This window comes from Salmo trutta, chromosome 32 (assembly GCF_901001165.1).
Source record: "Salmo trutta chromosome 32, fSalTru1.1, whole genome shotgun sequence".
NCBI lineage: Eukaryota > Metazoa > Chordata > Actinopteri > Salmoniformes > Salmonidae > Salmo > Salmo trutta.
The window spans coordinates 34973587-35001553 of record NC_042988.1 but is presented as its reverse complement, the minus strand read 5'-3'; the positions used below and the strand labels follow the sequence as shown (position 1 = coordinate 35001553).

The 27967-nt window shown below is 42.4% G+C and overlaps 2 protein-coding genes and 1 long non-coding RNA gene across 9 annotated transcripts; 2 read left to right on the top strand and 1 right to left on the bottom strand.

Moving 5' to 3' along the window:
- Window positions 1–1992: 1992 nt before the first annotated feature.
- On the bottom strand, window positions 1993–7674 carry LOC115171788 (RNA-binding protein with serine-rich domain 1). The gene is made up of 7 exons (XM_029728928.1): window positions 7578–7674; window positions 6861–7007; window positions 6490–6657; window positions 6068–6173; window positions 3604–3757; window positions 2870–3011; window positions 1993–2528 (listed from the first exon to the last, which is right to left on the bottom strand). Coding segments are annotated over exons 1-7 (819 nt in total). The 5' UTR covers window positions 7580–7674; the 3' UTR covers window positions 1993–2428.
- A 25-nt stretch (window positions 7675–7699) lies between these two features.
- On the top strand, window positions 7700–21655 carry LOC115171786 (uncharacterized). 5 transcript variants are annotated; one of them, XM_029728924.1, is made up of 5 exons: window positions 7700–7746; window positions 8476–9195; window positions 10231–10404; window positions 14037–15151; window positions 21383–21407. In XM_029728924.1, the coding sequence occupies exons 2-4, from the start codon at window positions 8548–8550 to the stop codon at window positions 15078–15080; spliced, it is 1866 nt and encodes a 621-aa protein (XP_029584784.1). In that variant the 5' UTR covers window positions 7700–7746; window positions 8476–8547; the 3' UTR covers window positions 15081–15151; window positions 21383–21407. The 5 variants fall into 5 exon arrangements, with proteins under 5 accessions (XP_029584784.1, XP_029584783.1, XP_029584786.1 ...); XM_029728923.1 differs by having other exon boundaries at window positions 7702–7865; window positions 14037–15117; window positions 21349–21655; XM_029728926.1 differs by having other exon boundaries at window positions 7703–7865; window positions 10279–10404.
- A 61-nt stretch (window positions 21656–21716) lies between these two features.
- Window positions 21717–24341, top strand: LOC115171789 (uncharacterized). 3 transcript variants are annotated; one of them, XR_003871248.1, is made up of 3 exons: window positions 21717–21781; window positions 23613–23757; window positions 23953–24341. It is a non-coding gene; the product is annotated as an uncharacterized LOC115171789 (long non-coding RNA). The 3 variants fall into 3 exon arrangements; XR_003871249.1 differs by having other exon boundaries at window positions 23613–24137; window positions 24208–24341; XR_003871247.1 differs by having other exon boundaries at window positions 23613–24341.
- Window positions 24342–27967: the final 3626 nt, after the last annotated feature.

Genomic DNA, 27967 nt, shown 5'->3' with positions numbered 1-27967 from the left:
TTCTGGTTGGTTTTCTTTGGATTTTCTCCTACCATGTTCATTGTGTTATATTCTCCTACGAGATTTTAACATTTCTACAAACTTCAAAGTGTTTTCTTTCCAATGGTACCAATTAGCAGCATATCCTGGCTTCAGGGCCTGAGCAACAGGCAGTTTACTTTGGGCACGTCATTCAGGCGGAAATTGAGAAAAAAAGGAGCCTAGCCCTAAGTTTTAAAAGGCAGTACACGAGGCTGAATGAACTGTTTCGCTGCCAGACAAGGCTCCGCTGATAGCCAGGTGTAGCGGTGGTAAGGATTCACTCCATGGTGCTGAAAAGAAAGTTCTGCTGTTGGGTCAGCTTTATGTAGGCGCTAACAGTTTGTTGGCACCGTTTGACACTGTTATAGTGCAATGAATGTATTGTTTAGTGTTGTGTAGTGGCTTTGCTAGCATGCATCAAAAAAAAATTGGGAGTTTGGCCCATCAAGATTTACATGCTAAAATCGCTACTGAGGACAGTGATAACAATTTTTATTTGATTTGATTATTTTATGTAATCTTTATTTACCTAGGCAAGTCAGTTGGCAACACCCTCATGTTCTCTCCAGTCTGTTGCAGAAACAAAACCTCAGAGCAGCAAGCCTCACATCCAATAGTTAAACACTAGCAGTAAAACAGTGGTAAAATAATAAAAACACAGGGAGGAGTATTAAAAGGCTGTGTTTGTGTTTGTTATGTAAGTGCCTAGAGGTCCATATGAGGGAATTCATCTTGATCTGCCTTATCATATGAATGTATTAATATCCTGCAATGTACTGTGCACCATACCTTTAGATGTGTTAATGTCAGCGTAGTTGGATGTGTTTGCAATTTAACCTGTTATCTTTCTCCCAGATTATAAAACAATTAATACTGTGCAGATTAAATTCACCAACATTGGTTGAATTATTTGTTTATCATGAGTAGTTCAGTTATCATACATTAGTATCAGTAGTGGTTAGTTCTACAGTACCATGAGGACATCTAGTAGGTATTGTGGTGTAGACATATTTAATATCCTTCAGGCCTGAGGTTTTATGTTGTTGCAGAGCATGAGAGGGAGAGAGACCTCAAGGTCATCTACCACTACAGTGTGGCCCACTGTGTGGACTGTGGGAGATTGTCGTCGTCACACAGAATAAAAAAAGAGGATGAGCTCCATCACCATCATCTTAGGCTGGGCATCACAAACAGACAGAGAACTATTGACAATCATTAAAGTTGATAATGATCATGGTGAAGCAACCAATTATGGGAACACCAATGTTATAACACCTTCAACATTCAATTATAACCTGTGACCTCCTTTTAGGGCGGGACAATTTCCTTGAATAATTCTGAAGTCAGATAGTAAGTCACAACTAGCCATTGTACCCCCATCTATGGACTAGAGCTGCACTTCAATATACAAGACCAGAGGGTATACTACGACACCAGCTAAACGCTAGCTAAAGTGGAGTTAGTCTGGCCTGGAGCAGGTTAGAGCTGAAGGATTCGTTGCCATAGAAATGTACCTGGCTAAAAGGTGAGCCAAGTTGAATTCAGAATTGACCAAAGTCAGCTGCTAAGTCCTCTATCCCACTTCGAGGTATAGCCCTCAGGCTGAAAAACTACAATACAAACTTTTGTTGTATAAGTCAAAGTGAACTACACTAATCAGACAGCACACCATCATACAAATGCACGACAAACATAATTCAACCAGGGAGGTCGACACAAGTCAGAAATAGTAATATAAAAATGCCTTACCTTTGATCTTCTTCTGTTGGCACTCCAATAGGTCCTAGTTACATCACAAATGGTCCTTTTGTTCGATAATGTTCTTCTTTATATACATAAAAACTCAGTTTAGCTAGCGCGCTTCAATCAATAATCCACTCAGTTTCCCTCCATCAAAATGAATCCCAAACGTTACTAATAAACTTTAGACTGGCATATAGACTTAAAGAAGCCACAGAAATTGACAAACAGTTTGAGGTTGAAGTTTCTTCCTTTTATTTTCAAAGCATGTACAAAATCAGTACACACATCTTGAGCAAATCATTAGTACTCAAACAAAGCCTGAGCTCTGATTGGATAACAAAGGACATGACGATCAACAAGTAATCTGAATGACTGTGTGGGAACCTTAAAATGAAAACTGGAAAAACGTAATGAGACAAACAAAAAAACTAGACTGTTCACTTCAGACAAATTCTTTTGAGGTACAAGCTCAATTGTATTTCCTTGACTCCTTTCATCCTCTCTTCTCGCCACCTCAAAGCACAATGGAGGAGAAGGAACATTCCGATTTTGTCCTCCAATGCATTTTCAGGAAGAGAAGAGCGGACAGGATGCAAGTAATCATGGAAAATACATTCACCATGGGTTGTTGGGGCGGGCGGGCGAGGGGGGTAGCGTTGTTCCTCTACCGTGAGGAGTTGGAACTGGAGCGGGAACGATGACGTCTGCGCCCCGGGGACCTGGAGCGTCGGCGCACGGGGGACCGCCTCCTTGGTGACCGAGACCTGCAGGTAAACAAAGCATCACTTGTGTGTCAGTAAAGTACCTTTATATTGCGACATTTAAAGAAACTATCAAAAGGTCAACATATTACACCACAAGGAGCTAGAGAGGCGCTAGGAGTAGAGAATTAAACAATACAGTAATGTTCTCAGGACAGTAGGTCAAATTGGAGGATTCAAATTACTGTTGAAATTGGTGATTGAACCAAGTATTTGTTACCAGTATTGTATTATCAATCCAGGACGTCCAGGTCACCATAACATGGGCTAGAGCTATCAGAGCAGGGCTATCAGACCACCAGACCCACCAGGGCTTGGGCCATCAGACCAGGGCCAACACTAACCTTCTCCTCATGCGAGGTGGGGTGCGGCGCCACATGGGGGGAGGTGGGGGCATTCTGCGTGGGGGTGACTGTCTGCGAGGGGGAGGGCGTATCCTTGGAGCCAGCACGGCAGAGGTGGTGATCTCCTGACCATCAATCTGACCTGGGAACAGAGGAAAGACAGAAATACGCACAAACCTCAACGTCATACTAGAAACATATCTGTTAAAATGTTTCTAAACTCCAAAACATTGAGATTTCAGACTGACACAAAGCAGTACAAGGGGTTAGCCAATAGTCCAACAAAGGCTCTGCACTGTCTTCCAGAGATGATACATTGGGGACATAGCGTTCGCATGAAAGAACGCCATCATTGTATGTTTTTAGCTGCTCCACTGGAAGCTGGTATCACGGACGAAGCACAAACCACTAAGCGTTTGTCCTTCGTGAGTCACACATCGACTGGGAGAAAATGAAAAAGCCTCTCACAGCTAATCTCCAGTCACGTGCTGTTCGTGCAACCAGTGTAACAGCCAGGTTTAATTGGCTACAATGGGAATGTATTACTTGTAGCTCAAAAAAGTATGTACCAGGTCTGTTATTGTTACAGTCTACAAGGTTGTGTTCAGTAGGCACAAAACGACTGGAAACCAAGAGGAACTATCTAAACTTGTCTAATAAGAATTGCTCATTTTCATTTGCAAAACATTCTACTACACTGTGGCCTAATGAACATGCCCCAGATGTCCTCGTACCACCATCCATGTGTTTCAGGGCCTTCTGGGCCTCCTCTGGAGTCTCGAACTCCACATAGGCGTAGCCCCGGGACAGGTTTGGGTGGAGCCTCTCCACTGGCATGTCAATCATCTTGATCTTGCCGTAGGTGGCAAAGATCTCCTGGATGTGGTCCTGTTCAACAGAAGATAAAAATGACTTCAACATTTATCTCCGATGGCATGGTCTCGACATACAATTCATTCAAAGAGAATAAGTACATATTTACTTTAAGGCGCAATATGTAGAAATCACTCCGTTATACATAGCTGCTAAAATACTAAAATGTTCAACTAATTTCAGTTTGTGTGACAAAACAAGAAATGTAGGCTATAGTGTAGAGAATCACTGTACCATCTAAACCGTTGTGAAATATATTTTCAATATCCCCAAATATCAGTATATACAGTTTTAGAACACCTACTCATTCATGGCTTCTTTATTTTTACCATCTTCTACATTGAAGAATAATAGTGAAGACATCAAAACTATTAAATAACATATGGAATCATGTAGTAAGTAAAAAATTAAATAAAAAATATATATTTGAGATTCTTCAAATAGCCACCCTTGCCTTGATGACAGCTTTGCACACCCTTGGCATTCTCTCAAACAGCTTCATGAAGTAGTCACTTGGAAAGCACTTCAATTAACAGGTGTGCCTTGTTAATTTGTGGAATTTCTTTCCTTCTTGATGTGTTTGAGCCAATCAGTTGTGTTGTGACAAGGTAGGGGGATATACAGAAGACAGCCCTATTTGGTAAAAGACCAAGTCCATATTATGGCAAGAACAGCTCAATAAAGTAAAGATAAACAATAGTTCATCATTACTTTAAGACATGAAGGTCAGTCAATACAGAACATTTCAAGAACTTTGAAAGTTTCTTCAAGTGCAGTCGTAAAAACCATCAAGCTCTATGATGAAACTGGCTCATGAGAACCGCCACAGGAAAGGAAATCCCAGAGTTACCTCTGTTGCAGAGGATAAGTTCATTACAGTTAACTGCACTTCAGGTTGCAGCCCAAATAAATGCTTCACAGAGTTCAAGTAACAGACATCTCAACATCAACTGTTCAGAGGAGACTGTGTGAATCAGGCCTTCATGGTCGAATTGCTGCAAAGAAACCACTACTAAAGGACACCAATAAGAAGAAGATACTTGCTTGGGCCAAGAAACACGAGCAATGGACATTAAACCGATGGAAATTTGTCCTTTGGTCGAGTCCAAATTTCAGAATTTTGGTTCCAACCGCCGTCTCCTTGTGAGACGCGGTGTGGGTGAACGGATGATCTCTGCATGTGTATTTCCCACCGTGAAGCATGGAGGATGGTGGTGTGGTGGTGTGATGGAGCTTTGCTGGTGACATTGTCAGTGATTTATTTAGAATTCAAGGCACACTTAACCAGCATGGCTACCACAGCATTCTGCAGCGATATGCCATCCCATCTGGTTTGGACTTAGTGGGACTATCATTTGTTTTTCAACAGGACAATGACCCAACACACCTCCAGGCTGTGTAAGGGCTATTTTACCAAGGAGGAGAGTGATGGAGTGCTGCATCAGATGACCTGGCCTCCACAATCACACAACCTCAAAAAAATGGAGATGGTTTGGGATGAGTCCAACCACAGAGTGAAGGAAAAGCAGCCAACAAGTGCTCAGCATATGTGGGAACTCCTTGAGAGAATGCCAAGAGCATGCAAAGCTGTCATCAAGGTAAAGGGTGGCTATTTGAAGAATCTCGAATATAAAATATATTTTGATTTGTTTAACACTTTTTTGGTTACTACATGATTCCATGTGTTATTTCATAGTTTGGATGTCTTCACTATTATTCTACAATGTAGAAAACAGTACAAATAAAGAAATCCACATGCATGAGTAGGTGTTCTAAACTTTTTGACCGGTAGTGTGTGTGTGCATATATCTTTATTTATCCACTGTACAACAATAATATGTATTTTTACAGCCACAGTACCTAACCCCCTAATGTTCCTGGCTAATTTTGTAAAAGAACATGCTGTAAGCCTAACATACGATTGGTGCTTCAGAATTCGCTCTAGGCCAGGTACTCTGTTAACTTCAGAACTGCCTTCTCCCGGAGAGAGAGAGATCTATCTATAAAGATCTATCTATTTGATATTTTATTTTGAAAACTCCTTATGAATGATAAAGGTGTTATGAATTTTTTCATGAATGATTGACTGCAACACTCGTAAAGGTGTTATGAAGGTTGTTATTAATGATTGACTGCAACACTCAGAAAGGTGTTATGAATTCCTTGTGTTTTATACCACTTTCAAGTAAAGTGTGACTTCAAAAATATCTATACATTTTACATACAAAATTCCCGTTGTTGAATTTGGGTTTATTTACACTTGCACACTAACTGTAGTAAGCCCAGAAAAACAGCTAGGATGAGTCGTGTCGTGTAGTCCCTCACCTTGGTCACATTTCTGGTCAGTCTTCCTAAGTGAACTTTGGTGGGCTTGGGGCTCGGGCTCCTTCTCCTTCGCTCCTTGTCATCTCCCTTCTTCTGTGTTTTGGACCTGCAGCACAATGGACAGTCATTACAAAACCATGAGAGTTTACTAAGTGAAAAGACACTGTTTAAAGCGGGACAAACCTGTAGTTTTTCCCACAACTGAACCATTTTGATCATGATAAAACGGCATTCTCAACCAGACCTAGGGTTCAAATAGTATTTGACATATTTCAACTACTTTCAGTGTGTGCCACTGGTTCCATTGTCCTAGACTAAGATAAAATATTTGGACGATTTCAAATACTATGTGAACCCAGGGAATGTCCCGATGAGCAGACACTGTTTAGGACCACAATCACAATGTATCAGCTAGTACTCACGCTGAGCGGGAGCGGCGACGGTTGTCGTGGCGGCGGCGGCCTGGGTCGGGCGACCCAGAGGAACTAGATGAGCTGGAGGAGCTGGACCGGGAAGACCCAGAGCGGCTGGTGCCAGAGGAACTAGAGCCGCTGGAGGAACCAGAGCTGGAGCCAGAGCTGCTGCTGGAGCTGGGTAGTAAGATATACATACACAAACAGATGGAAACTGAGCAGAACAGGGAGGTACCATCTGAAATTCGTGGCCCACTTTGGAACATAGGGCATTCCAGCTTGGCTTAGCAGTGTGAAAAGCCCTAGCTAGTGTGTCCTAAAGCACTGTTTGAGGTAGTTAAAGACTGTACAGAGTCAAAGAGCAAGGGGAGGCATCTGACCTGCTGCTGCTCCCAGTGGATGCACTGCGTCGTTTGTGGCCCTTCTCCCTGCCTCTCTCCTTGTCCCCCCCTTCCTTAGTGGCAGTCTTCTCTTTTCCCCTGTCCTTTGACTTTTCCTCCTCCTTACGCTTTGTGGGTGACGGTGCCCTAAGTAAGTGAAAAAAATATGTCAATTAAGTTAGTTAGATTCAATTAAAAAGATAATGAATACATGATAAATGCTGCTAACGTGCATTATAAAATAAGCCAGGGGCAGTTGCAGTATAACAGTCTTATTCACTCATCACCAATAAACTATCTAGCTTGCTCTCCAATGTTGGTTAAATACAATTGTGATTTAGCTAACGTTAGCGTTAGCTAAATAATCAGAATTTAGGGCTAAGAGAACTAGTTAATATGGACATAAACTAGCTCGTGCAGTGTGCGAGAAAGTGTAGACACAGTACTAGTAAGATCGCCACCGAACAGCATTATTATTAAGTTCTTCATCTTCAAACGCTATCTAACTGTTTATATGTTGCGTTTATGCGGCCGCCATTGCCTTCCTCCATTCATAGAACAAGCAAGGCCAGAAACGATCGTTAATTAGCAACGTTGTGCCCTGCTCTGTTTATGTAGCTCAAGCATTAAAATGCATCTAATGTAATGCCAAAATGGTCAACATTGAGAAGATCATAATATGGAATAGAAATACTTATATAAACCCAGAATACGTACATTTCGTTCGAGTCGGAAGCAGGCTCAACCACTCTTTCCTCTGTGCTAAATCTGACCCGTAATGATGACGTTGTCGCCTAAATGACGTTTTCCACTTTTTCTCTTGTCAACATTCATATGAAAATCTTTAGCTAGCTATCAACCCTCGACCACTGGTTCTACCAGTAAGGTTAGCTAATAGTTACTTGTTAAAAATGTTTGTTTTCCCCTAACGATTTAGCTTGCACACTAAAGGAAACGATATGGGTCATTTTCAAATGAGCTGAAAACGTGCAGTATCGTATTGAAGTGAGTTAAGACCGCGATCAAATATTCTTAGCTAGAACTAGCTCACGTTAGTTAGCTATGTAGATAAAATCCTTTCCTTTCTTCAACGTTAGGTTAGGACCGTTAGGCTGTGTGTTCACATTGTGGGACAGGTTTGATGCTATCTAGCTAAAATATTTACTAACTAGACAGTACACAGTGTCCCAACGTTGATGCTAGACTGCTGGGACCGGTGGAGTAATAAAAGTAGACTACGCTACGGCTTCCAAGCTTAGTTCAGGTGGAAGTCTGTGGCAGAGGCTAGGATACACTGCCAGCCGTGTTCTATTGGCTTATGTATTCTGTTTATTTAGCTTATTAAATCTAGCTAATAATTTATGTCTATTGACAAAAGTAATCAGTCAATTTTGCCTGGAGTCCTGTCCTTCACAAGTTAAATTGCTTTTAATGTCAGGCTAGCTATCAATGTGAGGTTTCAGGTGAAGAAGATTATGTGATAGAATTGGTGCCATCTGTGTGATTTCTGATCAGTTTAAAACTACACTAGCCTAATGTATTTATGTGTTTGAAAGTCTAATTCCAAATGCTCTATTTACTACAGTTAGTAGTGAATTCTCTTGTCTCTCAACAGATAGAAGTAGCCTAAGTCCCAATTGGAGAAGGGCTCTTGTGGAGTGGAGCAGCCTGGAGTGAGTGACCAACCATGGGCCGTCTGGACGATGCTGCCAAGCGCAAGGTGGTGGAGCTGCGGCAGGCGGGCCTGAGCTTCCGCAAGATCAAGGCGGTGCTGGAGCTGGAGAACATCCGGGTGTCTGCCCAGGCCATCTACCTGTACCTCAAGGAGTTCCAGAGGAAGAAGGTCCAGAGGGGTGGTGAAAGTGCTGCAGCCCCAGAGCCACAGACCACACCTGGGGTTGGGGCAGGGAGGGGAGATGGTGGAAGCCGGGAGGGCTGGAACGACCAGCAAATACGGAATCTACTGCGGGAGGCGTCACGCCACGCAGGCTATGTTGCGGCGTCAGAGTTCGCCAAGCAGTGTCCTGGCTCCACTCCTCCTGAGGTCAGGGGTCAGGGGCCGCCTGGGACAGGAAGTGAAGGCGCCAGCAGAGGACAGAGCAACAGGACAGAGAAACAGGAGGAAGGGAACAAGGAGGATAAGGACATCCAGATTGTCAGTGTCACATCATTGGCTCAGAACTCTCAACAGAGGGGTCTTCCACCTGCAGGAGCAGCGGCTGTGACTGTGACGGGGGCCTACATGCGTAAGAGAGCCACACCCTCACCAGCTACTAACCCCATACTGGCAGCACGCAAAAGGCTTCTGGATAAGGCTTTGTCTCATAGAGCAAAGGTAGGCACGTCTCATAGTCGTGTGATTCATTAAGACCAAAAAGGGTGCAGAGACATCAAGTTTGAGTAGATATGTACAGAAAGGGTTGGTAACTGGCGGCCGGTGGGCCAAATTGAGCCCGCAAGCAATTGTATTTGGCCTACAGTTTTTTTTTATATTAAAAAAATAAAAATGTCAAAAATATGTTAAGAAAATTTGCTCCCAAATATTCTGACCAATAAATAGAGATGTGATAGTGTCTCAATGTAATGGAGCTATGTCATTCTAGTATTGTCCAATACAATATCGGTTTGGGATTACTTCTGGTCATTTTGCAGTGTACAAATGGATATAATTAGGCCTATGTTCCTGTACAGAGTACAGCACATTGAGTTCATCAATGAGCCTCGGCATTTATGTGCACTGCACAATTAGCCTGGGGGTCCCTGGGAAGCCCTTATACTACAAAGCAGGATCAATGAGTTAGCCAGCTGACTTTGAAAAACCAGTACTGATTTTCTGGTTCATTAAGAAATCAAAATGTAGATGTGTTTTTGGTTGTCAGTTAGATCATGCCCATTTCAAGCTTATCTTTCAAAAAAATGTAACGTTATTTCAAAATATTTAGGCAAGTTGCAGGCTAAGTCATTAATCCTGCTTTGTAGTATACCGCTCAGGCTTCTCACGTTCTGTTTGAAAGCCTGGGGAAGATCTCGTAAGGGAAGACAATAAATAAAAGGCTGTAGTATGATGCTTGTGTAAATCTTTCAGAACAGTGTAATTTACATAAAAATCCAGAACCTGTTTTGCTAACATTCCACTCCTTGTACTCTTTTTCTTATTTTGCATGTCAAGGAGTAGAATTGTAGCAGACAGACTGGTACCCAGGCTCTAATTTAGTTTCAGTAAAAAAATTGAATTTCTTGTTGAACATGTTCAGGTAGTATCCCCACACAGTACACTGTTTCAAAATGTTTCCACTTTCTGAACAACCCTGGTATGAAACAAATTATCATATGAGAGGTGTTATTACTGTGGTGATCATGTCACTTCTAGGTTTTGATTGGATCTCCCCCCCCCCAGATAAGAGACTCTTCTTATCAGTCCTACCAGCAGGTAGCAGCTCTGTTAAGAGAACAGTCTAGTGCTCCTGGTTCTGATGTCCAGAGACCTGTGGCAGCAGATCAACCACAGTCCTATGACCCAGTCGCTCAGAGGCTTACTCAAGCGGTGAGTACAAGGCGAAGGAAACTCACCATAATATACACAATTATTTTAAATAGTGTCGATTCAATGTCACCAACCGGCTCGAAGTTCGTAACAAAAATGGAGACAAGGAGATAAGGAATACAAAATATATTTATTAACTGAACTAAATACAAGTGAGTGGTGCGTGCATAAATGTGATGAGGGGTATTGAAGGTGCCAAAGCAAATAAAAACGTCCACAACCAAAATCTAACAGTGTGTCTGCATGAAGAGAGTCTCAATGAATAGGGAGGAGGTATATTTATCCCGGGACACAACCAAGCCCAGGTCTGTCCCATTTTGCTGACTACCCTTCCACCGACATCCTATTAAGGAAAACAAGCAAAGAGAGCAACGACATTATCTGTCCCTCCGATGTGGCGCACATCGAGATGGAATGCTTGTAAAAATAAACACCATCTCATTATCCTCTGGTTAGGACACATGGCCCACAATAGGTACTACTCCCGACCCGACATACACCTCAGTGTTGTAGTGCCCATATGAGTGCTAGCGCTTCTTTTTCCATGACAGTAGTTCAACTGATAAATGGTTAAAATTTTTGGAAAATAAAAAATAAACTAACAGGCCTCTCAACACCAGACATCTGCACCTGCCCCCACATGACTAGCATCCACCTGCAAGGTAAATGACAAATCCACACTAGGAGCAGCCAGCACCGGAGTTGAGGTAAGAAACCTCTTTGCATCTTCAAAAGCCTGTTGACAATGAGAAGCTCAGACGTAAACAGCCTTAGCTTTCAGAAAATCTGTCAAGGGAGTGACCACAGTAGAGAAGTTCCTACAAAAACTACGGTAATAACCAATCATTCCCAAGAAACACATCAGTTCCTTTTTAGTAGTTGGTGGTGGAAAAGCATCAGTAGCTACCACCTTAGCCCGAACAGGACGCACTTCACCCTGCCCAACCACCTTGCCAAGGTATGTAAAGGTCACCTGAGCAAATTCACATTTAGCCAGATTGATCGTGAGGCGACCCGCAGCTAGGCGGTGGAACAAGGCTTGAATACAGGAAAGATGTTCCTCCCAAGTACCTGCATATCACTACAATGTCCAGGGCACCCGGCCAGACCGGAGATAACCCTGTTCATAAGGTCGCTGAAAAGTGGCAGGTGCATTACGCAGGCCGAAACGCATAACCGAATACGAGTACAGACCAGAGGGTGTAATAAAGGCAGAGATTTCACATGTCCTACTCGTCAGTGGCAGGTTAACAGATCAAATTTGCACAAACTTAGCTGCGCCGACCTAATCAGCGCAGTCCTCCATCCGAGGAAGAGGAGATTAATCTGGTTTAGTGACTTTACCTTATGGTAGTCGGTACAAAATCTGCTTGTCCCATCCAGCACAAACTTCAAGAATACCACTCCAGATTGGCCTTCAATATCAACACAAGAATTTGACATTTTTCACTAATTGCAACATTGTAGTGTTCAGCCATCTTCAACAGCTGTTCTTTAGTACATTATTCTAACAGTTCCTCTGATGGAAAGCGAATGAACGTGTCTACGTAAGACACCATAGTCACAAGTAAATACAAAAAAATTATCACGCTCTTCCCCTCTGCTGAGCACACCAGACCGGACCACAAGAGAAATTACAATCGCACTGGGCACCACAGAAGAGATGATATACGGCGCTTCCCCAAAACCTACAATAACTCAACCCTAGTCTTCGTGCGGATTTGAGGTAGGTAATTACACACTGTAGCCCGCCGGCACGGGGAAAAAAAAAGACACCCAGCACGCTGGCAGATTCCACCAAGCCATGGATGTGCCCCCGAGACAACTGCTCAGTCCACAGACACCACAACAAAAAACAAACTAACCACACCCAACATATTCCACAGTGAAACACATCAAGTGTCCCTAACGGGGGAAAAAGAAAGGCTATAGTTCCGGGTAGCAATTGTGCTCACCTCAGACCGATGTCCCAACAGCAAGTAGGGCAAGAGTCTCCAGCCTGGGTAGGGGCTTGGAAACTAACCAATGTACTCTCTCCAATGCAGCGCACAGCAAACTATCCACCGCAGTAGCAAGTTTAACAAACAAAAAGGCAACCACCACTGGGCACCAAACATTACACAGCAAAAGCTGTAACAAAAGATGCAAACAAAACACCTACGGAGTTCTCAAACATTAACACCACGTTTTCTCCCAAACACAACACATACTAGTAAGTCAAACGACACTAGTATTAGTCCTTCATAATGCAGCAAAGTGCTATATGCCAAAATGTCTAGGAACCAACCTTCAGATCCCAGACGAGCCCCCACTTGTCACAAACCAGCTCGAAGTTTGTAACAGAAAGGGAGACAACATGGAGATAAGGAATAACAAAATATTTATTAACTGACGTAAACTAAAAACAAATGTGTGAGTGATTGCACGCATAAATGTGATAATGATGGGTGTTGACCGGTGCCACAACCAAAATCTAACAGTGTGTCTGCATGGAGAGAGTCTTCTCAATGAATGGGAAAGAGGTGTATTTATCCCGGGACACACCCGAGCCCAGGTGTGTCCCATTTCACTGACGACCCTCCTGGCTCCGCCCACCGACATCCTATTAAGGAAAACAAGAGCAAAGAGAAAGAATTCGGCAGACAGAGTGGGAGAGTCGTCACAATCAACTATTTATCTTTAAGTTGTCTATTGAAATGAACAGCATTACAAAAGTTTAACAGTGGTACATCTTTCAATCAAACAAAAGGTTGAGCAAACACTCGTTTTGATCAGTTTGCCTCAGGCAATGCAGTTCCTCCCAACACGTGGCATGCGCTGAGTGTTTGGTCATCCTTTTGTTGGATTTCTGTTCATTTCTTGGAAAGAGTACGACAGTTAAAGTGTTTTGTTACTGTATATGAGTAGGGAAGGTCAGGAACAGTAGTAACACATTTTGAAGTTGTTTTAAACATCTTTATTTAACACTGTTTGATTTAAAGATTTCAGAATTTCACATGAACAACTTACATTTTGTCTGCTAACTAAAGGTAGGCTACAGTTCCATGTATACTTTTCACAATTCTGGCTTAGACCCAAGGTCCGAAAGTTACCCCAATAGCAGGGACAGTTGTAGCACTGTCTTTAATGGTAAAACATTAGGGGTAATTCAACAATGGTATGATTTAAAAACAGTTTTGGATGTAAATACACAGAATTGACAAAGAAAACGAGTTAGGCTTGTCATATTGACCAGAAACTGAATAGCTGAAAAACTATATTTAGTATTAGCGTTCAAAAAGAAAAATGTGACTTTTACATTTTTTTCAAAGGTTTTATCATAGTTGCATTGCCAAAGTTGATGTAAAGAAGTGAAATTTGATATAAATATGTTAATGTGTCTAAATGCTATATAATTTTAGGTAAAGGGGTAAGTTGTAACAATGAGTTACAACAACAAACATAGTCTCAAAACAAATCTGTCAATGAAACCAAAGATAATTGATGGATAAATTTGTTTTTAAATTAAACTTCATAGTCATGTAAAGGCTAACCAATCATTGGCACATGGAACAGCTTTCTAAGTAGGTTTTAATTTGATATATTTAGCCTGTTACAACTGACCCATGTTACAATGGACTTGTACTCTGCAGAGGAATTTGGATGGCCAGCAAGGAGCCAGTGTTCCCAGACAGATGTTCCAGCAGAGAGTCGGTGGCCAAGCTGTCCGCTCCCCACACCCTGCTCCTCCCCGTGTGGGCATCCGGCTCCCTAACCCCCCACCACCACCACCCACCTCCCAGGGTAGTAGCCCTGTCATCCGCCTCCAAAGCCCTGGGAGCCAGGGCATGAACCAGGGCCTTCTCAGGAGAGACCGGAACCCCAGCCCTCAGCAGGCAGCTCACCAGGAGACCGGAGGGAGATGCGGGGGAGGGGGGGGTGGTGGTGGGGGTCTCCAGGAGCAGGTCCAGACCCTGGGCTCTGAGATCCACAGCCTGAGCCTGGCGGTGCGCATGCTGGTGGAGCAGCAGTACCGGCTGGAGAGGGAGCAGGTCCAGCAGACCCAGGTCCAGAGGCAGATTCTCAGCACCCTGCAGACCCTGGCCTCCAGACTGGAGGCACCCTGTACCAGCCTCCACCAGCGACAGCATCCCAAAACTCCCCCACCCCCGGTCTTACCTGCCTCAGGCTCTGCCTCCTACAGCCAGGACACATTCCCCTTCAGCCAAGGAGGGTATGCTCAGTGCAGCCAGGCCCAGCCCAGCTACAACGGGATGGACAGCTCCAGTCTGGAGACCATAGAGACCTTCAAACTGTCCGGACAGAGCCCCCATGGCATCAACGGCTTCCAGACGGGCAGCAGCAGTAGTACCACCGATAGCCTCCCGCTCACACACACCCCTACATACACGCTGGCGCACACACAGCCTCACTCGTCAGCCTACACACAGCAGCCACAGCAGCCACACACTCAAACACACATGCCCTCATGCACACAGTCTTACGCCACCACATACACGCAGTCACACACACAGTCCTATAGAGGAACAGACAGTACAGACTATCCCAGCACCAGCACAGAGGGAGCTCTCCAGGACTGCATGGCCCCCACCCAGGCCTCTGATTACCTGGACTCAGACATCACAGTCTCCCCACAGGAAACCCAGCTCAACATCATTAAAGTGGAGGCACTCTAACATGCTGACCAGACCGTGCGTGCACTATCGCGCGCATGTTGATTTTGTCCACCCACACCAGACGCAATCAGGACACGCAGGTTGAAATATCAAAACGAACTCTGAACCAACTATATTCATTTGGGGATAGGTCGAAAAGCATTAAACATTTATGTCAATTTAGTTAGCTAGCTTGCTATTGCTAGCTAATTTGTCCTGGGATATAAACGCGATCGGTGTGGTCAGCATGTAAGGCTTTAGTTCACTCATATCCAGACTTATAGGGACAGTTTTCTGGACACAGATTACGCCTAGTCCGAGACTTAAAAGCACGTTCAATGTATAATGGAAATTCTGGAAAAGGTGCTTTACTCCAGAACTACGCTTAAATTGGTGTCTGGGAAACCAACCCTATAGCGTTCTGTTCCATAGTTTAAATCCAAAGTTGCTTCTGCTCTGTTCAGATTTGTACATTTAATTATCCACTACCTCTCCTTTAGCCAAATGTTTCAGTACATGTTATGTCTTGGGTTTTTAAGGGATTTCTTATGTTTTTGAATGCATGTGTCATTATTTTAGAACCGTGATATCCCCATAGAAATGAATACCACTTCATTGTCCATTCTGAAAGGAACATTTGTCCTCGAGACTATCTACCATTTTTACATGAAACACTTATCAAATCACAAAGAGCAATATAGAAGCATGTCTTATCATTTTAATAATGCATTTTGATTCTGTTACCATCAGTCTTTACAGAGCATAAAACTCTTCACCAATGCAAGGTCTCTGCTGCCTTCTGCTAGATCAGCCTTAAAGTGCAGAATGTCCTGTCTGTGTACAGAACTAAATGTACTTGAATAAAGTGCTACATAATATCCAACAAATTAGGAAGTTATTTTGGTTGTAATATTTATGGCAGTGTTACAGTGGAACTGATAGCCTTTTAACTACTAGTGTACAGACATGCCACAGTCCTAGCTAGGCTTCTAAAATGTTGTAGTCTGGCTTCGGTTTTTAAGCTTGACAATGATTAACCAAAAAACTAAATCTTCAACAAAACACAACACGAAAGAGTAACATGTAGGCCTATTACAGCAACATTTGAGCAGTAACCTAGGTTGGCTACTCAACTACAGTATACAGTATTTAGAGTGCTGCAGTCAACTGCACCGGTGATCCATGCAGTGCAAAAAAAGGAATAACATGTTTTACGTTTAAATGTTACAACAATCCAAAGCTAAATTGTTATTTGGAGTTAATACTTTTTGATATTGGTTGCAGCATATTGTGCACATCTCTGCAATCATAGTACAACGGCTGGAATAATACTATTTATCTCTGGTTTTAATATATTAAAATGCGACAGCATCCTATGTACATAAGTGGACATTATAAAGGGCCATATTTCTCCTAAGAAAACAATGGCCAGTTTGGGTCGCAGTTGCATGTACAAAACGTAAAACAAATAGGTTATGTGATTTCATTGGAGGAGTCGGTGAGTGACCGACTTCCCCCCCTCATATTGTTTTTCGTTGGCTACAGCTAGAGATGCTGCAGCTGTCATTTGGTTAGCTAGCTATGCTGAACTTCAACGACTGTTATCCACAGTTAGCATATCTCTTAGTTGTCAATCAAATGTATTTGGCATCGATCAAAAGGGTGGGCAGGCCAGTTCCAGTTCCCATTCCGTTGTCAAAATGTGGGTAGGGACATGCTTGCATTGACAGGCAAGCTGCAGAAGGACGAGCAGGCTACTATTCCCCAACTTTTATCAGGGCAATTTTGATGACCAACTAGCTGAAAAAGTTTGAGAACGTTTATCTAATGTTCCCTCATTAGATTTTAGCTCATCTCGCTGTGGCTAGCATTAGTTGTTGATCTTGTTGATGTGCATAGGTAATTGAGGGTGAGCGAAAATACAGTTTCATGGCTGTTTGATCAAAATGATTGTTTAGTTCCCTAATGTAAGAGGACTCCTGTTCTATTTACATTTTTGCAGAAATCCATTCAGTTGCATTAGGTGGCTTTTGGCGAATGTGTTCAAATGATCTAAAGTCGTGCTGTTGCTACTGCCTGTAAACACATAGTTAAGTTCAAAGTGAATGATTGCAGGCCCTTGCAGTGTTGCCAACTCCTCAGTAAGGAAAGTAGCTATTGGCTGTCCTAGAAGTCGCTAAATGACGTCATCGCCTAATTTGCATAATTTGCCATGTGCATGTAATTGTGATGGATGCTGTAGGAAAGAGGAATAGCCTCGTGGGAGAGACAAAAAGGGAGTAAAAAACACTAAATATGTTCAGAACTACAAATGAGCTTTCTTCTATCGATTCTTTTTTTTTATGTCACAATTCCAACCCTCCTCCTTTATCTGGGCTTGGGACCAGCAAAAGTGACCCAAAAAAGACACTGGCAGAGTTACTTATTTTTTTTGTTTTTTGGTTTCTTAATTTGGTTTGGTTTTTAACCTTATGGTCCACTTAGCCTACAACAAGTCACAGTAAAACATGAACATTTTTAACCATAACATTTTATACATTTTTTTGTATAAAATCTAAATGGACCAAAAAGAGACAATAAAATAAACTGCCAATGGCAATGTGAGAAAATTATGGTAACTAATCTGGCCCAAATTCAGGTTAATTGTTTTTTTTTAATGTAAACCAGGGCGGGATAAGCCAGCGGGGGCTTCCCGCATGCGCGATTCATTTGCAGTCTGGACGCAGAGGGAGGAGCATCTCCTGCTCTGACTGCAGCTGGGAGGGACTGCTGTGCGAGGACTGGGCTGCCTGTGAGTGCTTTGGGATAGGCTGCTCGTTGAGAAGAGTAAGAACGAATTGTGCTTTCACGTCAGGGTCTCCAAAAGTCTCCAATAACACCAGAAAAAGTCGCTAGTCGCTTTTTTGAAAATTTGTCGCTAGAGGGTTCTGAATACTCGCTAAATATAGCGACAAAGTCCTAAGTTGTCAACACTGGCCTTGTGGCAAGTGGCTTATTTGCATATAGGCCTACTGTAGCTCTGATTGGCTATGGCGCACCGGTCTGTGTAGAATCCTGTCCTGGACAGGACAGATGTTTTTATTCGGTTTTATTTAATGCAGTGTCTATTCATTGTCCAAACGCACGGCCGCTTTCCGACTCTATTGCTATATAATTTTCACAAATGCCTTACTATACGTCATTTCAAAACATTGTATACATTTATGATAACGTAAAAATGACCATATCTAAGTACTCGCTTGTCAGATTATTAAAAAAAGGTGTTACAAATATTTCATGTTTCTAAATGCTGTCAATTCCACTTTGAGCCTTTAACAGTTTTGATGAAATCTTCTAGTTGAATGTTCTACATAGTGATTGCTTCCAACTGAGCGCAGACAGCAATTCAACATCTATTGCACGTTGGTTCAATGTAATTTATTTTGGTGAATGACCGTGACTCCAGGATTTTTGGATTTAACAAAAATTTGCAGAATTACTGCCGATGTCAAGCAGAATCATGAAGTGTATTATTGATTAGCAATACATATGGAGCCGTCTGACATTACTAACCAAATAGTCAAAGGCTAATCAGAAGTCTACGTCTTTTATCTTTGAGGTGTATCCAAGCTTAGCAGAGTCAATCTAACGTTAGCGGTTATCAATAACTGACACGGTTAGTGTTATGTTTCTTTAAACAAGACAAAGCTTAAAGGTGCTATATTGGATTTATGTGCCCAATTTTACCCAAATGTATTATATGTAAATAGTAATTAGTAGCTCACACTAACCACTAGCTAACGTCAATGGACAAGGAGAAAATTAAATTAGCCACCAGCCAGCTAGAGAACAGTTTGTAAACAACTTTACTTCAAGCAAGACCTTTTGGCTGCGTTTACACAGGCAGCCCAATTCTGGGCTTTTGCCAAATTGTTGGCAAAAGAGCTGATCTGATTGGTCAAAAGACCAAATAGTGGAAAAAGATCAGAATTGGGCTGCCTGTGTATATGCAGTCTTTGTTTCAAGTGTCCTTTCATAACATATACCTTAGCCAAACACATTTAAACTCAGTTTTTCACAATTCTTGACATTTAATCCTAGTAAAAATTCCCTGTCTTAGCTCAGTTAGTATCACCACTTTGTTTTAAGAACGTGAAATGTCAGAATAATAGTAGAGAGAATTATTTATTTCAGCTTTTATTTCTTTCATCACATTCCCAGTGGGTCAGAAGTTTACATACACTCAATGAGTATTTGGTAGCGTTGCCTTTAAATTGTTTACCTTGGGTCAAATGTTTCAGGTAGCCTTCTACAAACTTCCCACAATAAGTTGGGTGAATTTTGGCCCATTCCTCCTGACAGAGCTGGTGTAACGGAGTCAGGGTTGTAGGCCTCCTTGCTCACACACACTTTTTCAGTTCTGCCCACAAATTTTCTATAGGATTAAGGTTATGGCTTTTTGATAGCCACTCCAATATCTTGACTTTGTTGTCCTTAAGCCATTTTGCCACAACTTCGGAAGTATGCTTGGGGTCATTGTCCATTTGGAAGACCCATTTGCGACCAAGCTTTAACTTCCTGACTGATGTCTTGGGATGTTGCTTCAATATATCTACATAATTTTCCTCCTCATGATGCCATCTATTTTGTGAAGTGCAGCAGAACCTCCTGCAGCAAAGCACCCCACAACATGATTCTGCCACCCCCGTGCTTCACGGTTGGGATGGTGTTCTTCAGCTTGCAAGCGTCCCCCTTTTTCCTCCAAACATAGCGATGCTCATTATGGCCAAACAGTTCTATTTTTGTTTCATCAGACCAGAGGACATTCCTCCAAAAAGTACAGTCTTTGTCCCCATGTGCAGTTGCAAACCGTAGTCTGGCTTTTTTATGGCGGTTTTGGAGCAGTGGCTTCTTCCTTGCTGAGCGGCATTTCAGGTTATTTCGATATAGGACTCGTTTTACTGTGGATATAGATACTTTTGTACCTGTTTCCTCCAGCATCTTCACAAGGTCCTTTGCTGTTTTTCTGGGATTGGTTTGCACTTTTCGCACGCGTCTTCTTCCTGAGCGGTATGACGGCTGCGTGGTCCCATGGTGTTTATACTTGCGTACTATTGTTTGTACAGATGAACGTGGTACCTTCAGGCGTTTGGAAATTGCTGACTTGTGGAAGAACCAGATCTTGGCTGATTTCTTTTGATTTTCCCATAATGTCAAGCAAAGAGGCACTGAGTTTGAAGGTAGGCCTTGAAATACTTCCGCAGGTACACCTCCAATTGACTCAAATTATGTAAATTAGCCTATCAGAAGCTTCTAAAGCCATGACATCATTTTCTGGAACGTTCCAAGCTGTTTAAAGGCACAGACACCTTAGTGTATGTAAACTGGAATTGTGATACAGTGAGTTTTAAGTGAAATAATCTGTCTGTAAACAATTGTTGGAAAAATGACTAGTGTCATACACAAAGTAGATGTCTTAACCGACTTGCCAAACTATAGTTTGTTAACAAAACATTTGTGGAGGGGTTGAAAAACGAGTTTTAATGACTCCAACCTAAAGGTGTATGTAAACTTCCGACTTCAACTGTATGTAAGCCAGTCGTTGTGTTGGGCACTCTCTTTTCCCAATACCACATCACTGTCTGATCTTACAGCACTGCTTGTGGAGATCCATGGCTCTTATGGGAGATCTTCTCCTCCAGGATCCCAGAACAGTGACATTGCTGGGGGCTGTGCTGTTTCTTCTGGTTTTGTACCTCTTCTTCTCTGGTTCCAGCTCTGGGGAACAGGGGAAGGAGCCTCCAGGACCCAGGCCACTGCCACTGCTTGGTAACATGCTCCAGCTGGACCTCAAGAAACCCTACTGCACTCACTCTCTGCGAGGTATGATGAAGTTCGTTGCTTTCCGAGAAAACTATGTTGAGGTTGTTGATTTCATCTGTGAGATGTTATCTGTTTTATCTCACTTATATAGTTTTCTTGCCATTTCACCAGGTTTGAAAAGTTCAGTAAGCAAACTGATAGAACGGATTCCGCACATGCTTTTAGCTGGTGAATGTTGTTTAATGTTCTATTCTGTTGTGTATTTCAATAGATATGTCCTGTCCAAGTAGCCTGGTCCCAGATCTGTTTTTTGCTGGGTCCAGGCTATGGCCAAAATACTTTGTGACAGTGACCAAAGCGTTGCAAGGAAAGAGATGAGGCCACTTTAGAATATTGAGATGCACCCTAGGAATATTCATTCAGGGATCTTGTTAACAAAACAGACCTGGGTTCAAATACCAGACCGTGCGTGCACTATCGCGCGCATGTTGATTTTGTCCACCCACACCAGACGCAATCAGGACACGCAGGTTGAAATATCAAAACGAACTCTGAACCAACTATATTCATTTGGGGATAGGTCGAAAAGCATTAAACATTTATGTCAATTTAGTTAGCTAGCTTGCTATTGCTAGCTAATTTGTCCTGGGATATAAACGCGATCGGTGTGGTCAGCATGTAAGGCTTTAGTTCACTCATATCCAGACTTATAGGGACAGTTTTCTGGACACAGATTACGCCTAGTCCGAGACTTAAAAGCACGTTCAATGTATAATGGAAATTCTGGAAAAGGTGCTTTAGTCCAGAACTACGCTTAAATTGGTGTCTGGGAAACCAACCCTATAGCGTTCTGAATCAGGCAGAGGACTTTGTGGACAGGGACATCACTCCTGTGCTCAGTGAACTAAACCAAGGACATGGTAATGATATTTGACTTATTCTGGCTTTGTCACATTCTTAAAGAGATTGACCAAAACTGGGGAATTACCTTTAAGCTGCAGTAGGTACGTTTTTGGGCGACCTGACCAAATTCACATAGAAATGTGAGTAATCAATATGTTATTGTCATTGAAAGCAAGGCCATCAAAGGTTCTTATACTAATCCTCTGCAAATAATATAAATGTCTATGATTCATTAGCATTTACAGATGGTCATGCCCAGAAAGGATATGTCGTGTCTTTGGGGTACCATTAAACTGAAGACATGTTTATCAATTAACTCCCTGTAATTATTATCACGCGATTAACTGATTAATCGTTTAATTGTAATTAACGAGGAGATCGGGGCACCAAGGAAAATATTCAGATTACAAAGTTATAATTTTCCTAATATAACTTTCCTATATTATAATATTATATTATAGTATAGGCCGATTATCTTCTGGTTTAAATGGTGTATTTTACCTCGCGTCCAGTCTCATTCCAAACGTCGTAAATTGTTGTATCTGCACGAACCCAGTCTTTACTAAAATCATCCATACATCAATTGTCTTAAAATCATTTATTTACTACACTAAGTAATTAACAGAAAACATACAAACAGTAATTATCATCACAAAGGATTGGTAGAGTAATGTGCCCTAATGGTCTAAACAGGCCTGGCTGGTGTCTTGTAGAACAATGGGTCATAAAAAGTCAGCTGAGGATGCACACCTACAGAGTTCATTAATATTAACAATTGACAATTGAACGCTCACTCATTCGGGAACAATTGCAATCAATATATATTTACGCTCAGTGTGTCGTCGGGATCCTTGTTGAAGAGTTCTGTTCTGTTGGAGAGTTTTGTCCGCGTTCTCTCTCTCTCTCGGTTAGAATGGATCTTTCAGAGCGACATTCATTAATGTCGTCATAGAATGGATGTTTCGTTGGTCTTCGCGTTCAATTATATAATTTACTTAGCTGCAGACTAATAATTAATATCAAAGACTTGTTCTTATTCTGTCGGTATCAATAGTCTAAAAGTTAACCACGTGGTATGGTTCACTTTCAGTAGAGTACTTGGAAGGTCAAACCTACTGGCCAACTTGCCATGGAGTGGAGGCCTGGTCTGGAGAAATGTAAATCAGGGTGGGTTTTATAGGTGACCCTAGAACAGGCTTGTCAAATGACGCCTGGTCCTGTCTGTGTCCCTGGGGGGCGTGCCGATGACTGAGTTAGAATTGGATTTCTGTACCAAGCTTATCACATTAACATCAGTACATAGCATCTCAATGTATTACAAATAGCTTTATCCTTATTAATACATTTTATACAACCATTATGATGCAAGTCTCATCGCTGAGGCTATTATATAAACAGTTTTATGGTAATATGGCTATATTGTCTCTTCTGAGTATCACAAAATTGTACCAAGCGGACCAGTTCGTAGCTGGATTCTTCACCAATCTTCCATACCTTCTCCAGAACACAAATGTCGTTCGGTTCTCCAATTCTATGAGTTGGAAGAATTTCCTTTGTCTCTCTATGAAACATGTGGTAGGAGATTCTCCTCTTAGCGTTTTTACAACCCTTTCACACAGGGCCTGGGTGGTTGGGGAAGGTAGGTTGGGGGATGGTACAAAGGGGAGGGGGTCAACTGTCCTCCCTGTACCCAAAGAGGCCAACGTCATGACAGATGCATAGATAATTTGGCAGATTATTCATTTTCTTGGTATATGATAATTATTATGAATGAGTCAATTATGAAATGGCATATGTCTTTTCTATTTCACTTTGAAATATCATGGAAACAAACTACCTTCTTTACAGGGATTCTGTTTTCCAATGGAGACTCATGGAAAGAGAGGCTCTTTGCCCTGACAAACCTTAGACTTTGAGATGGGCAAGAAACTGAGCAAGGAGAAAATCTTAGAGGAAATTCACTACCTGACTGAAGTGTATGAAAAACCTGAGGGTAAGAGCAATACCAGTATCTCTACACTGTAGTAGTAGAATTAGCATAATGTATTTAAGTGATGTGTAGCCCTAATTGCCTGGTTATTTTTAACCATATTATTAGTAAATAGATAAATTAGTTAGGCTTGTTTAGTGATCGTGTCGGTTCTGGAAAGCTTATTTTGTAATTGATTAGATGTTTTGTCTATCACAGGTAAGGCATTTGACACCGCCCAGCCTATGATTTATGCCGTCTTCAACATAATCTCAGCCATTGTCTATGGCAGAAGGTTTGAATACACTTACCAGAATTTGCATCTGATGCATATTTAATAACGTGTTGAATTAATATTGCTCAGTATAACTATAGAATCGAATTAATCGATAAGGTTCGAGGGGGTGTGGTATATGTCCAATTTACCACAGCTAAGGGCTGTTCTTAGGCGCAGTGCCTGGATACAGCCCTTAGCTGTGGTATATTGCCCATATGCCACAAACCCAGAGGTGCCTTGTTGGTACTATAAACTGTTAACCAACATAATTAGAACAGTAAACTAGTAATTTTGCATCATACCGGCCAATCAGCATCCAGGATCCAAAAAAGAAAAGAAAACCAGCCCTGTCGCAGACCCCGATGTCTTACTCCCAGACAAACGAAATAACTTATTTTCTCGCTTTGAGGACAATACAGTGCCACCGACACGGCCCGCTACCAAAACCTGCGGGCTCTCCTTCACTGCAGCCAACGTGAGTAAAACATTTAAACGTGTTAACCCTCACAAGGCTGCCGGCCCAGATGGCATCCCTAGCCGCGTCCTCAGAGCATGCGCAGACCAGCTGGCTGGAGTGTGTACGGACATATTCAACCCTTATCCCAGTCTACTGTTCCCACATGCTTCAAGAGGGCGACCACTGTTCCTGTTCCCAAGAAAGCTAAGGTAACTGAGCTAAATGACTATCACCCCGTAGCACTCAATTCCGTCATCACAAAGTGCTTTGAGAGACTAGTCAAGGACCATATCACCTCCACCCTACCTGACACCCTAGACCCACTCCAATTTGCTTACCACACCAATAGGTCCACAGACGATGCAATCACACTGCACACTGCCCTAACCCATCTGGACAAGAGGAATACCTATGTAAGAATGCTGTTCATCGACTACAGCTCAGTATTTAACACCATAGTACCCTCCAAACTCGTCAATAAGCTCGAGACCCTGGGTCTCGACCCCGCCCTGTGCAACTGGGTCCTGGACTTCCTGACGGGCCGCCCCCAGGTGGTGAGGGTAGGAAACAACATCTCCACCCCGCTGATCCTCAACACTGGGGCCCCACAGGGGTGTGTTCTCAGCCCTCTCCTGTACTCCCTGTTCACCCATGACTGAGTGACCATGCACGCCTCCAACTCAATCATCAAGTTTGCAGACAGTGGTAGGCTTGATTACCAACAACGCCGAGACGGCCTACAGGGAGGAGGTGAGGGCCGGGGTCAGGAAAATAACCTCATACGCCATGTCAACAAACTAAGGAGAAGATCATGGACTTCAGGAAACAGCAGAGGGAGCAGCCCCCTATCCACATTGACAGGACAGTAGTGGAGAATGTGGAAAGTTTTAAGTTCCTCGGCGTACACATCATGGACAAACTGAAATGGTCCACCCACACAGACAGCGTGGTGAAGAAGGCGCAGTAGCGCCTCTTCAACCTCAGGAGCCTGAAGAAATTCCGCTCGTCACCAAAAACACTCAAACTTTTACAGATGCACAATCGAGATGCACATTGAGGTCTGCACAACGCATCACTGGGGGCAAACTACCTGCCCTCCAGGACACCTACACCACCCGATGTCACAGGAAGGCCAAAAAGATCATCAAGGACAACAACCACCCGAGCCACTGCCTGTTCACCCCGCTATCATCCAGAAGGTGAGGTCAGTACAGGTGCATCAAAGCTGGGACCGAGAGACTGAAAAACAGCTTCTATCTCAAGGCCATCAGACTGTTAAACAGCCATTACTAACACTGAGTGGCTGCTGCCAACATTCTGACTCATCTCTAGCCACTTTAATAATGTAAAAATTGGATGTAATACATGTATCACTAGCGTTAAACAATGGCACTTTATATAACGCTTACATACTCTATACCATCTACTGCATCTTGCCTATGCCGTTCAGCCATTGCTCATCCATATATTTTTATGTACATATTCTTATTCATTCCTTTACACTTGTGTGTGTATAAGGTAGTTGTTGTGGAATTGTTAGATTACTTGTTAGATTTTACTGCATGGTCGGAACTAGAAGCACAAGCATTTTGCTACACTCGCATTAACATCTGCTAACCATGTGTATGTGACAAATAAAATTGGATTTGATTTGAACCCAGTTTATAATTCTAATTATACCACCATGTGGTGCACTTGGATCCTGCAGCAGAACACAATTCATTTGACTTGTCCAACACTACCATACCAATGTGCACAGATGTCAATTCAACGTGTATTCAACATTGGTTCAACGTAATTTCATTGAAATTAAGTAGAAACAACGTAGATTCATCCAGTGTGTGCCCAGTATACATATGACTGAATGCCAGATGAGGGAGGATAGAATTACAGTTCTCCTTATCAGCAGAATTTCATGTAAACTCACAGACTCAAACACCAAAACACTTCCTCTAGCTGCTTTAATAGAACATGTTGATTATCTGTGAATAACTTATAACAGCTCCTTAAGTAACTGTAGTACATAATTCATGTGTCATCTGAGGTCTGTTTCTTTTAGGAATCTGGCGATATGGCAATATGGATTCTTTGTACCATGACAACAACCTGGTATTTAGTGTTACTGTCAGTGGAATTTTCTATCCCAATGATAATAATTAACAATCAATAAGCTTTGACTATTCCCCAAGGTTTGTAAGACACTGGGTTAAGAATAATTAGGCAAGGACTCAGCTTTCTGCAAAAGGTCTGTACAGTTTATTCAGAGAACGTTCTGAAGTACATTACACAAAGATGTTCATTTTATGCTCACTCCCCGCTTACACACATACCTACACACAAATAATAGATATCCTACGCACATACATACAATTCACCTACTGTTCGTGTGTATCCCTCCCCGGACTTCTCACCACTGTTAATCACTATCCAGTGCTGTCTGTTCCTTTCCCCCGAGATTAGAGAAACCTTGAGGGTCACTCCCTTTCTTCTCTAAGTTACTCAAAGTTCCTCAGCTGCCGGGTCAATCGCAGTCTACTTGTTGTTATCTTAAGCCCACTAAAACACACACACACACACACACATTTTGTCCCAGGCCTCTACTAGACGTTATGGGCCTGTCAATTAGTACTTTAATTATTCATTATACATGCTACATAACTACTAATTACTAATTGGTTATGTGATTCTTTATTTTATTCATTTACCTTTATTATATAATTCCCTTATCAGTTTCTAACCTGTTTGGTGCTGGTACCGACACCACCGGGACAACCCTGCGCTGGGGTCTGCTGCTGATGGCCAAGTACCCCCATATACAGGGTAAGGATTGATATAAACAAACACAGTTCTTGCCATACAGTCGTGGCCAAAAGTTTTGAGAATGACACAAATATTAATTTCCACAAAGTTTGCTGCTTCAGTGTCTTTAGATATTTTTGTCAGATGTCACTATGGAATACTGAAGTATAATTACAAGCATTTCATAAGTGTCACAGGCTTTTATTGACAATTACATGAAGTTGATGCAAAGAGCCAATATTTGCAGTGTTGACCCTTCTTTTTCAAGATCTCTGCAATCCGCCCTGGCATGCTGTCAATTAACTTCTGGGCCATATCCTGACTGATGGCAGCCCATTCTTGCATAATCAATGCTTGGAGTTTGTCAGAATATGTGGGTTTTTGTTTGTCCACCCGCCTCTTGAGGATTGACCACAAGTTCTCAATGGGATTAAGGTCTGGGGAGTTTCCTGGCCATGGACCCAAAATATTGATGTTTTGTTCCCCGAGCCACTTAGTTATCACTTTTGCCTTATGGCAAGGTGCTCCATCATGCTGGAAAAGGCATTGTTCGTCACCAAACTGTTCCTGGATGGTTGAGAGAAGTTGCTCTTGGAGGATGTGTTGGTACTATTCATTATTCATGGCTGTGTTCTTAGGCAAAATTGTGAGTGAGCCCACTCCCTTGGCTGAGAAGCAACCCCACACATGAATTGTCTCAG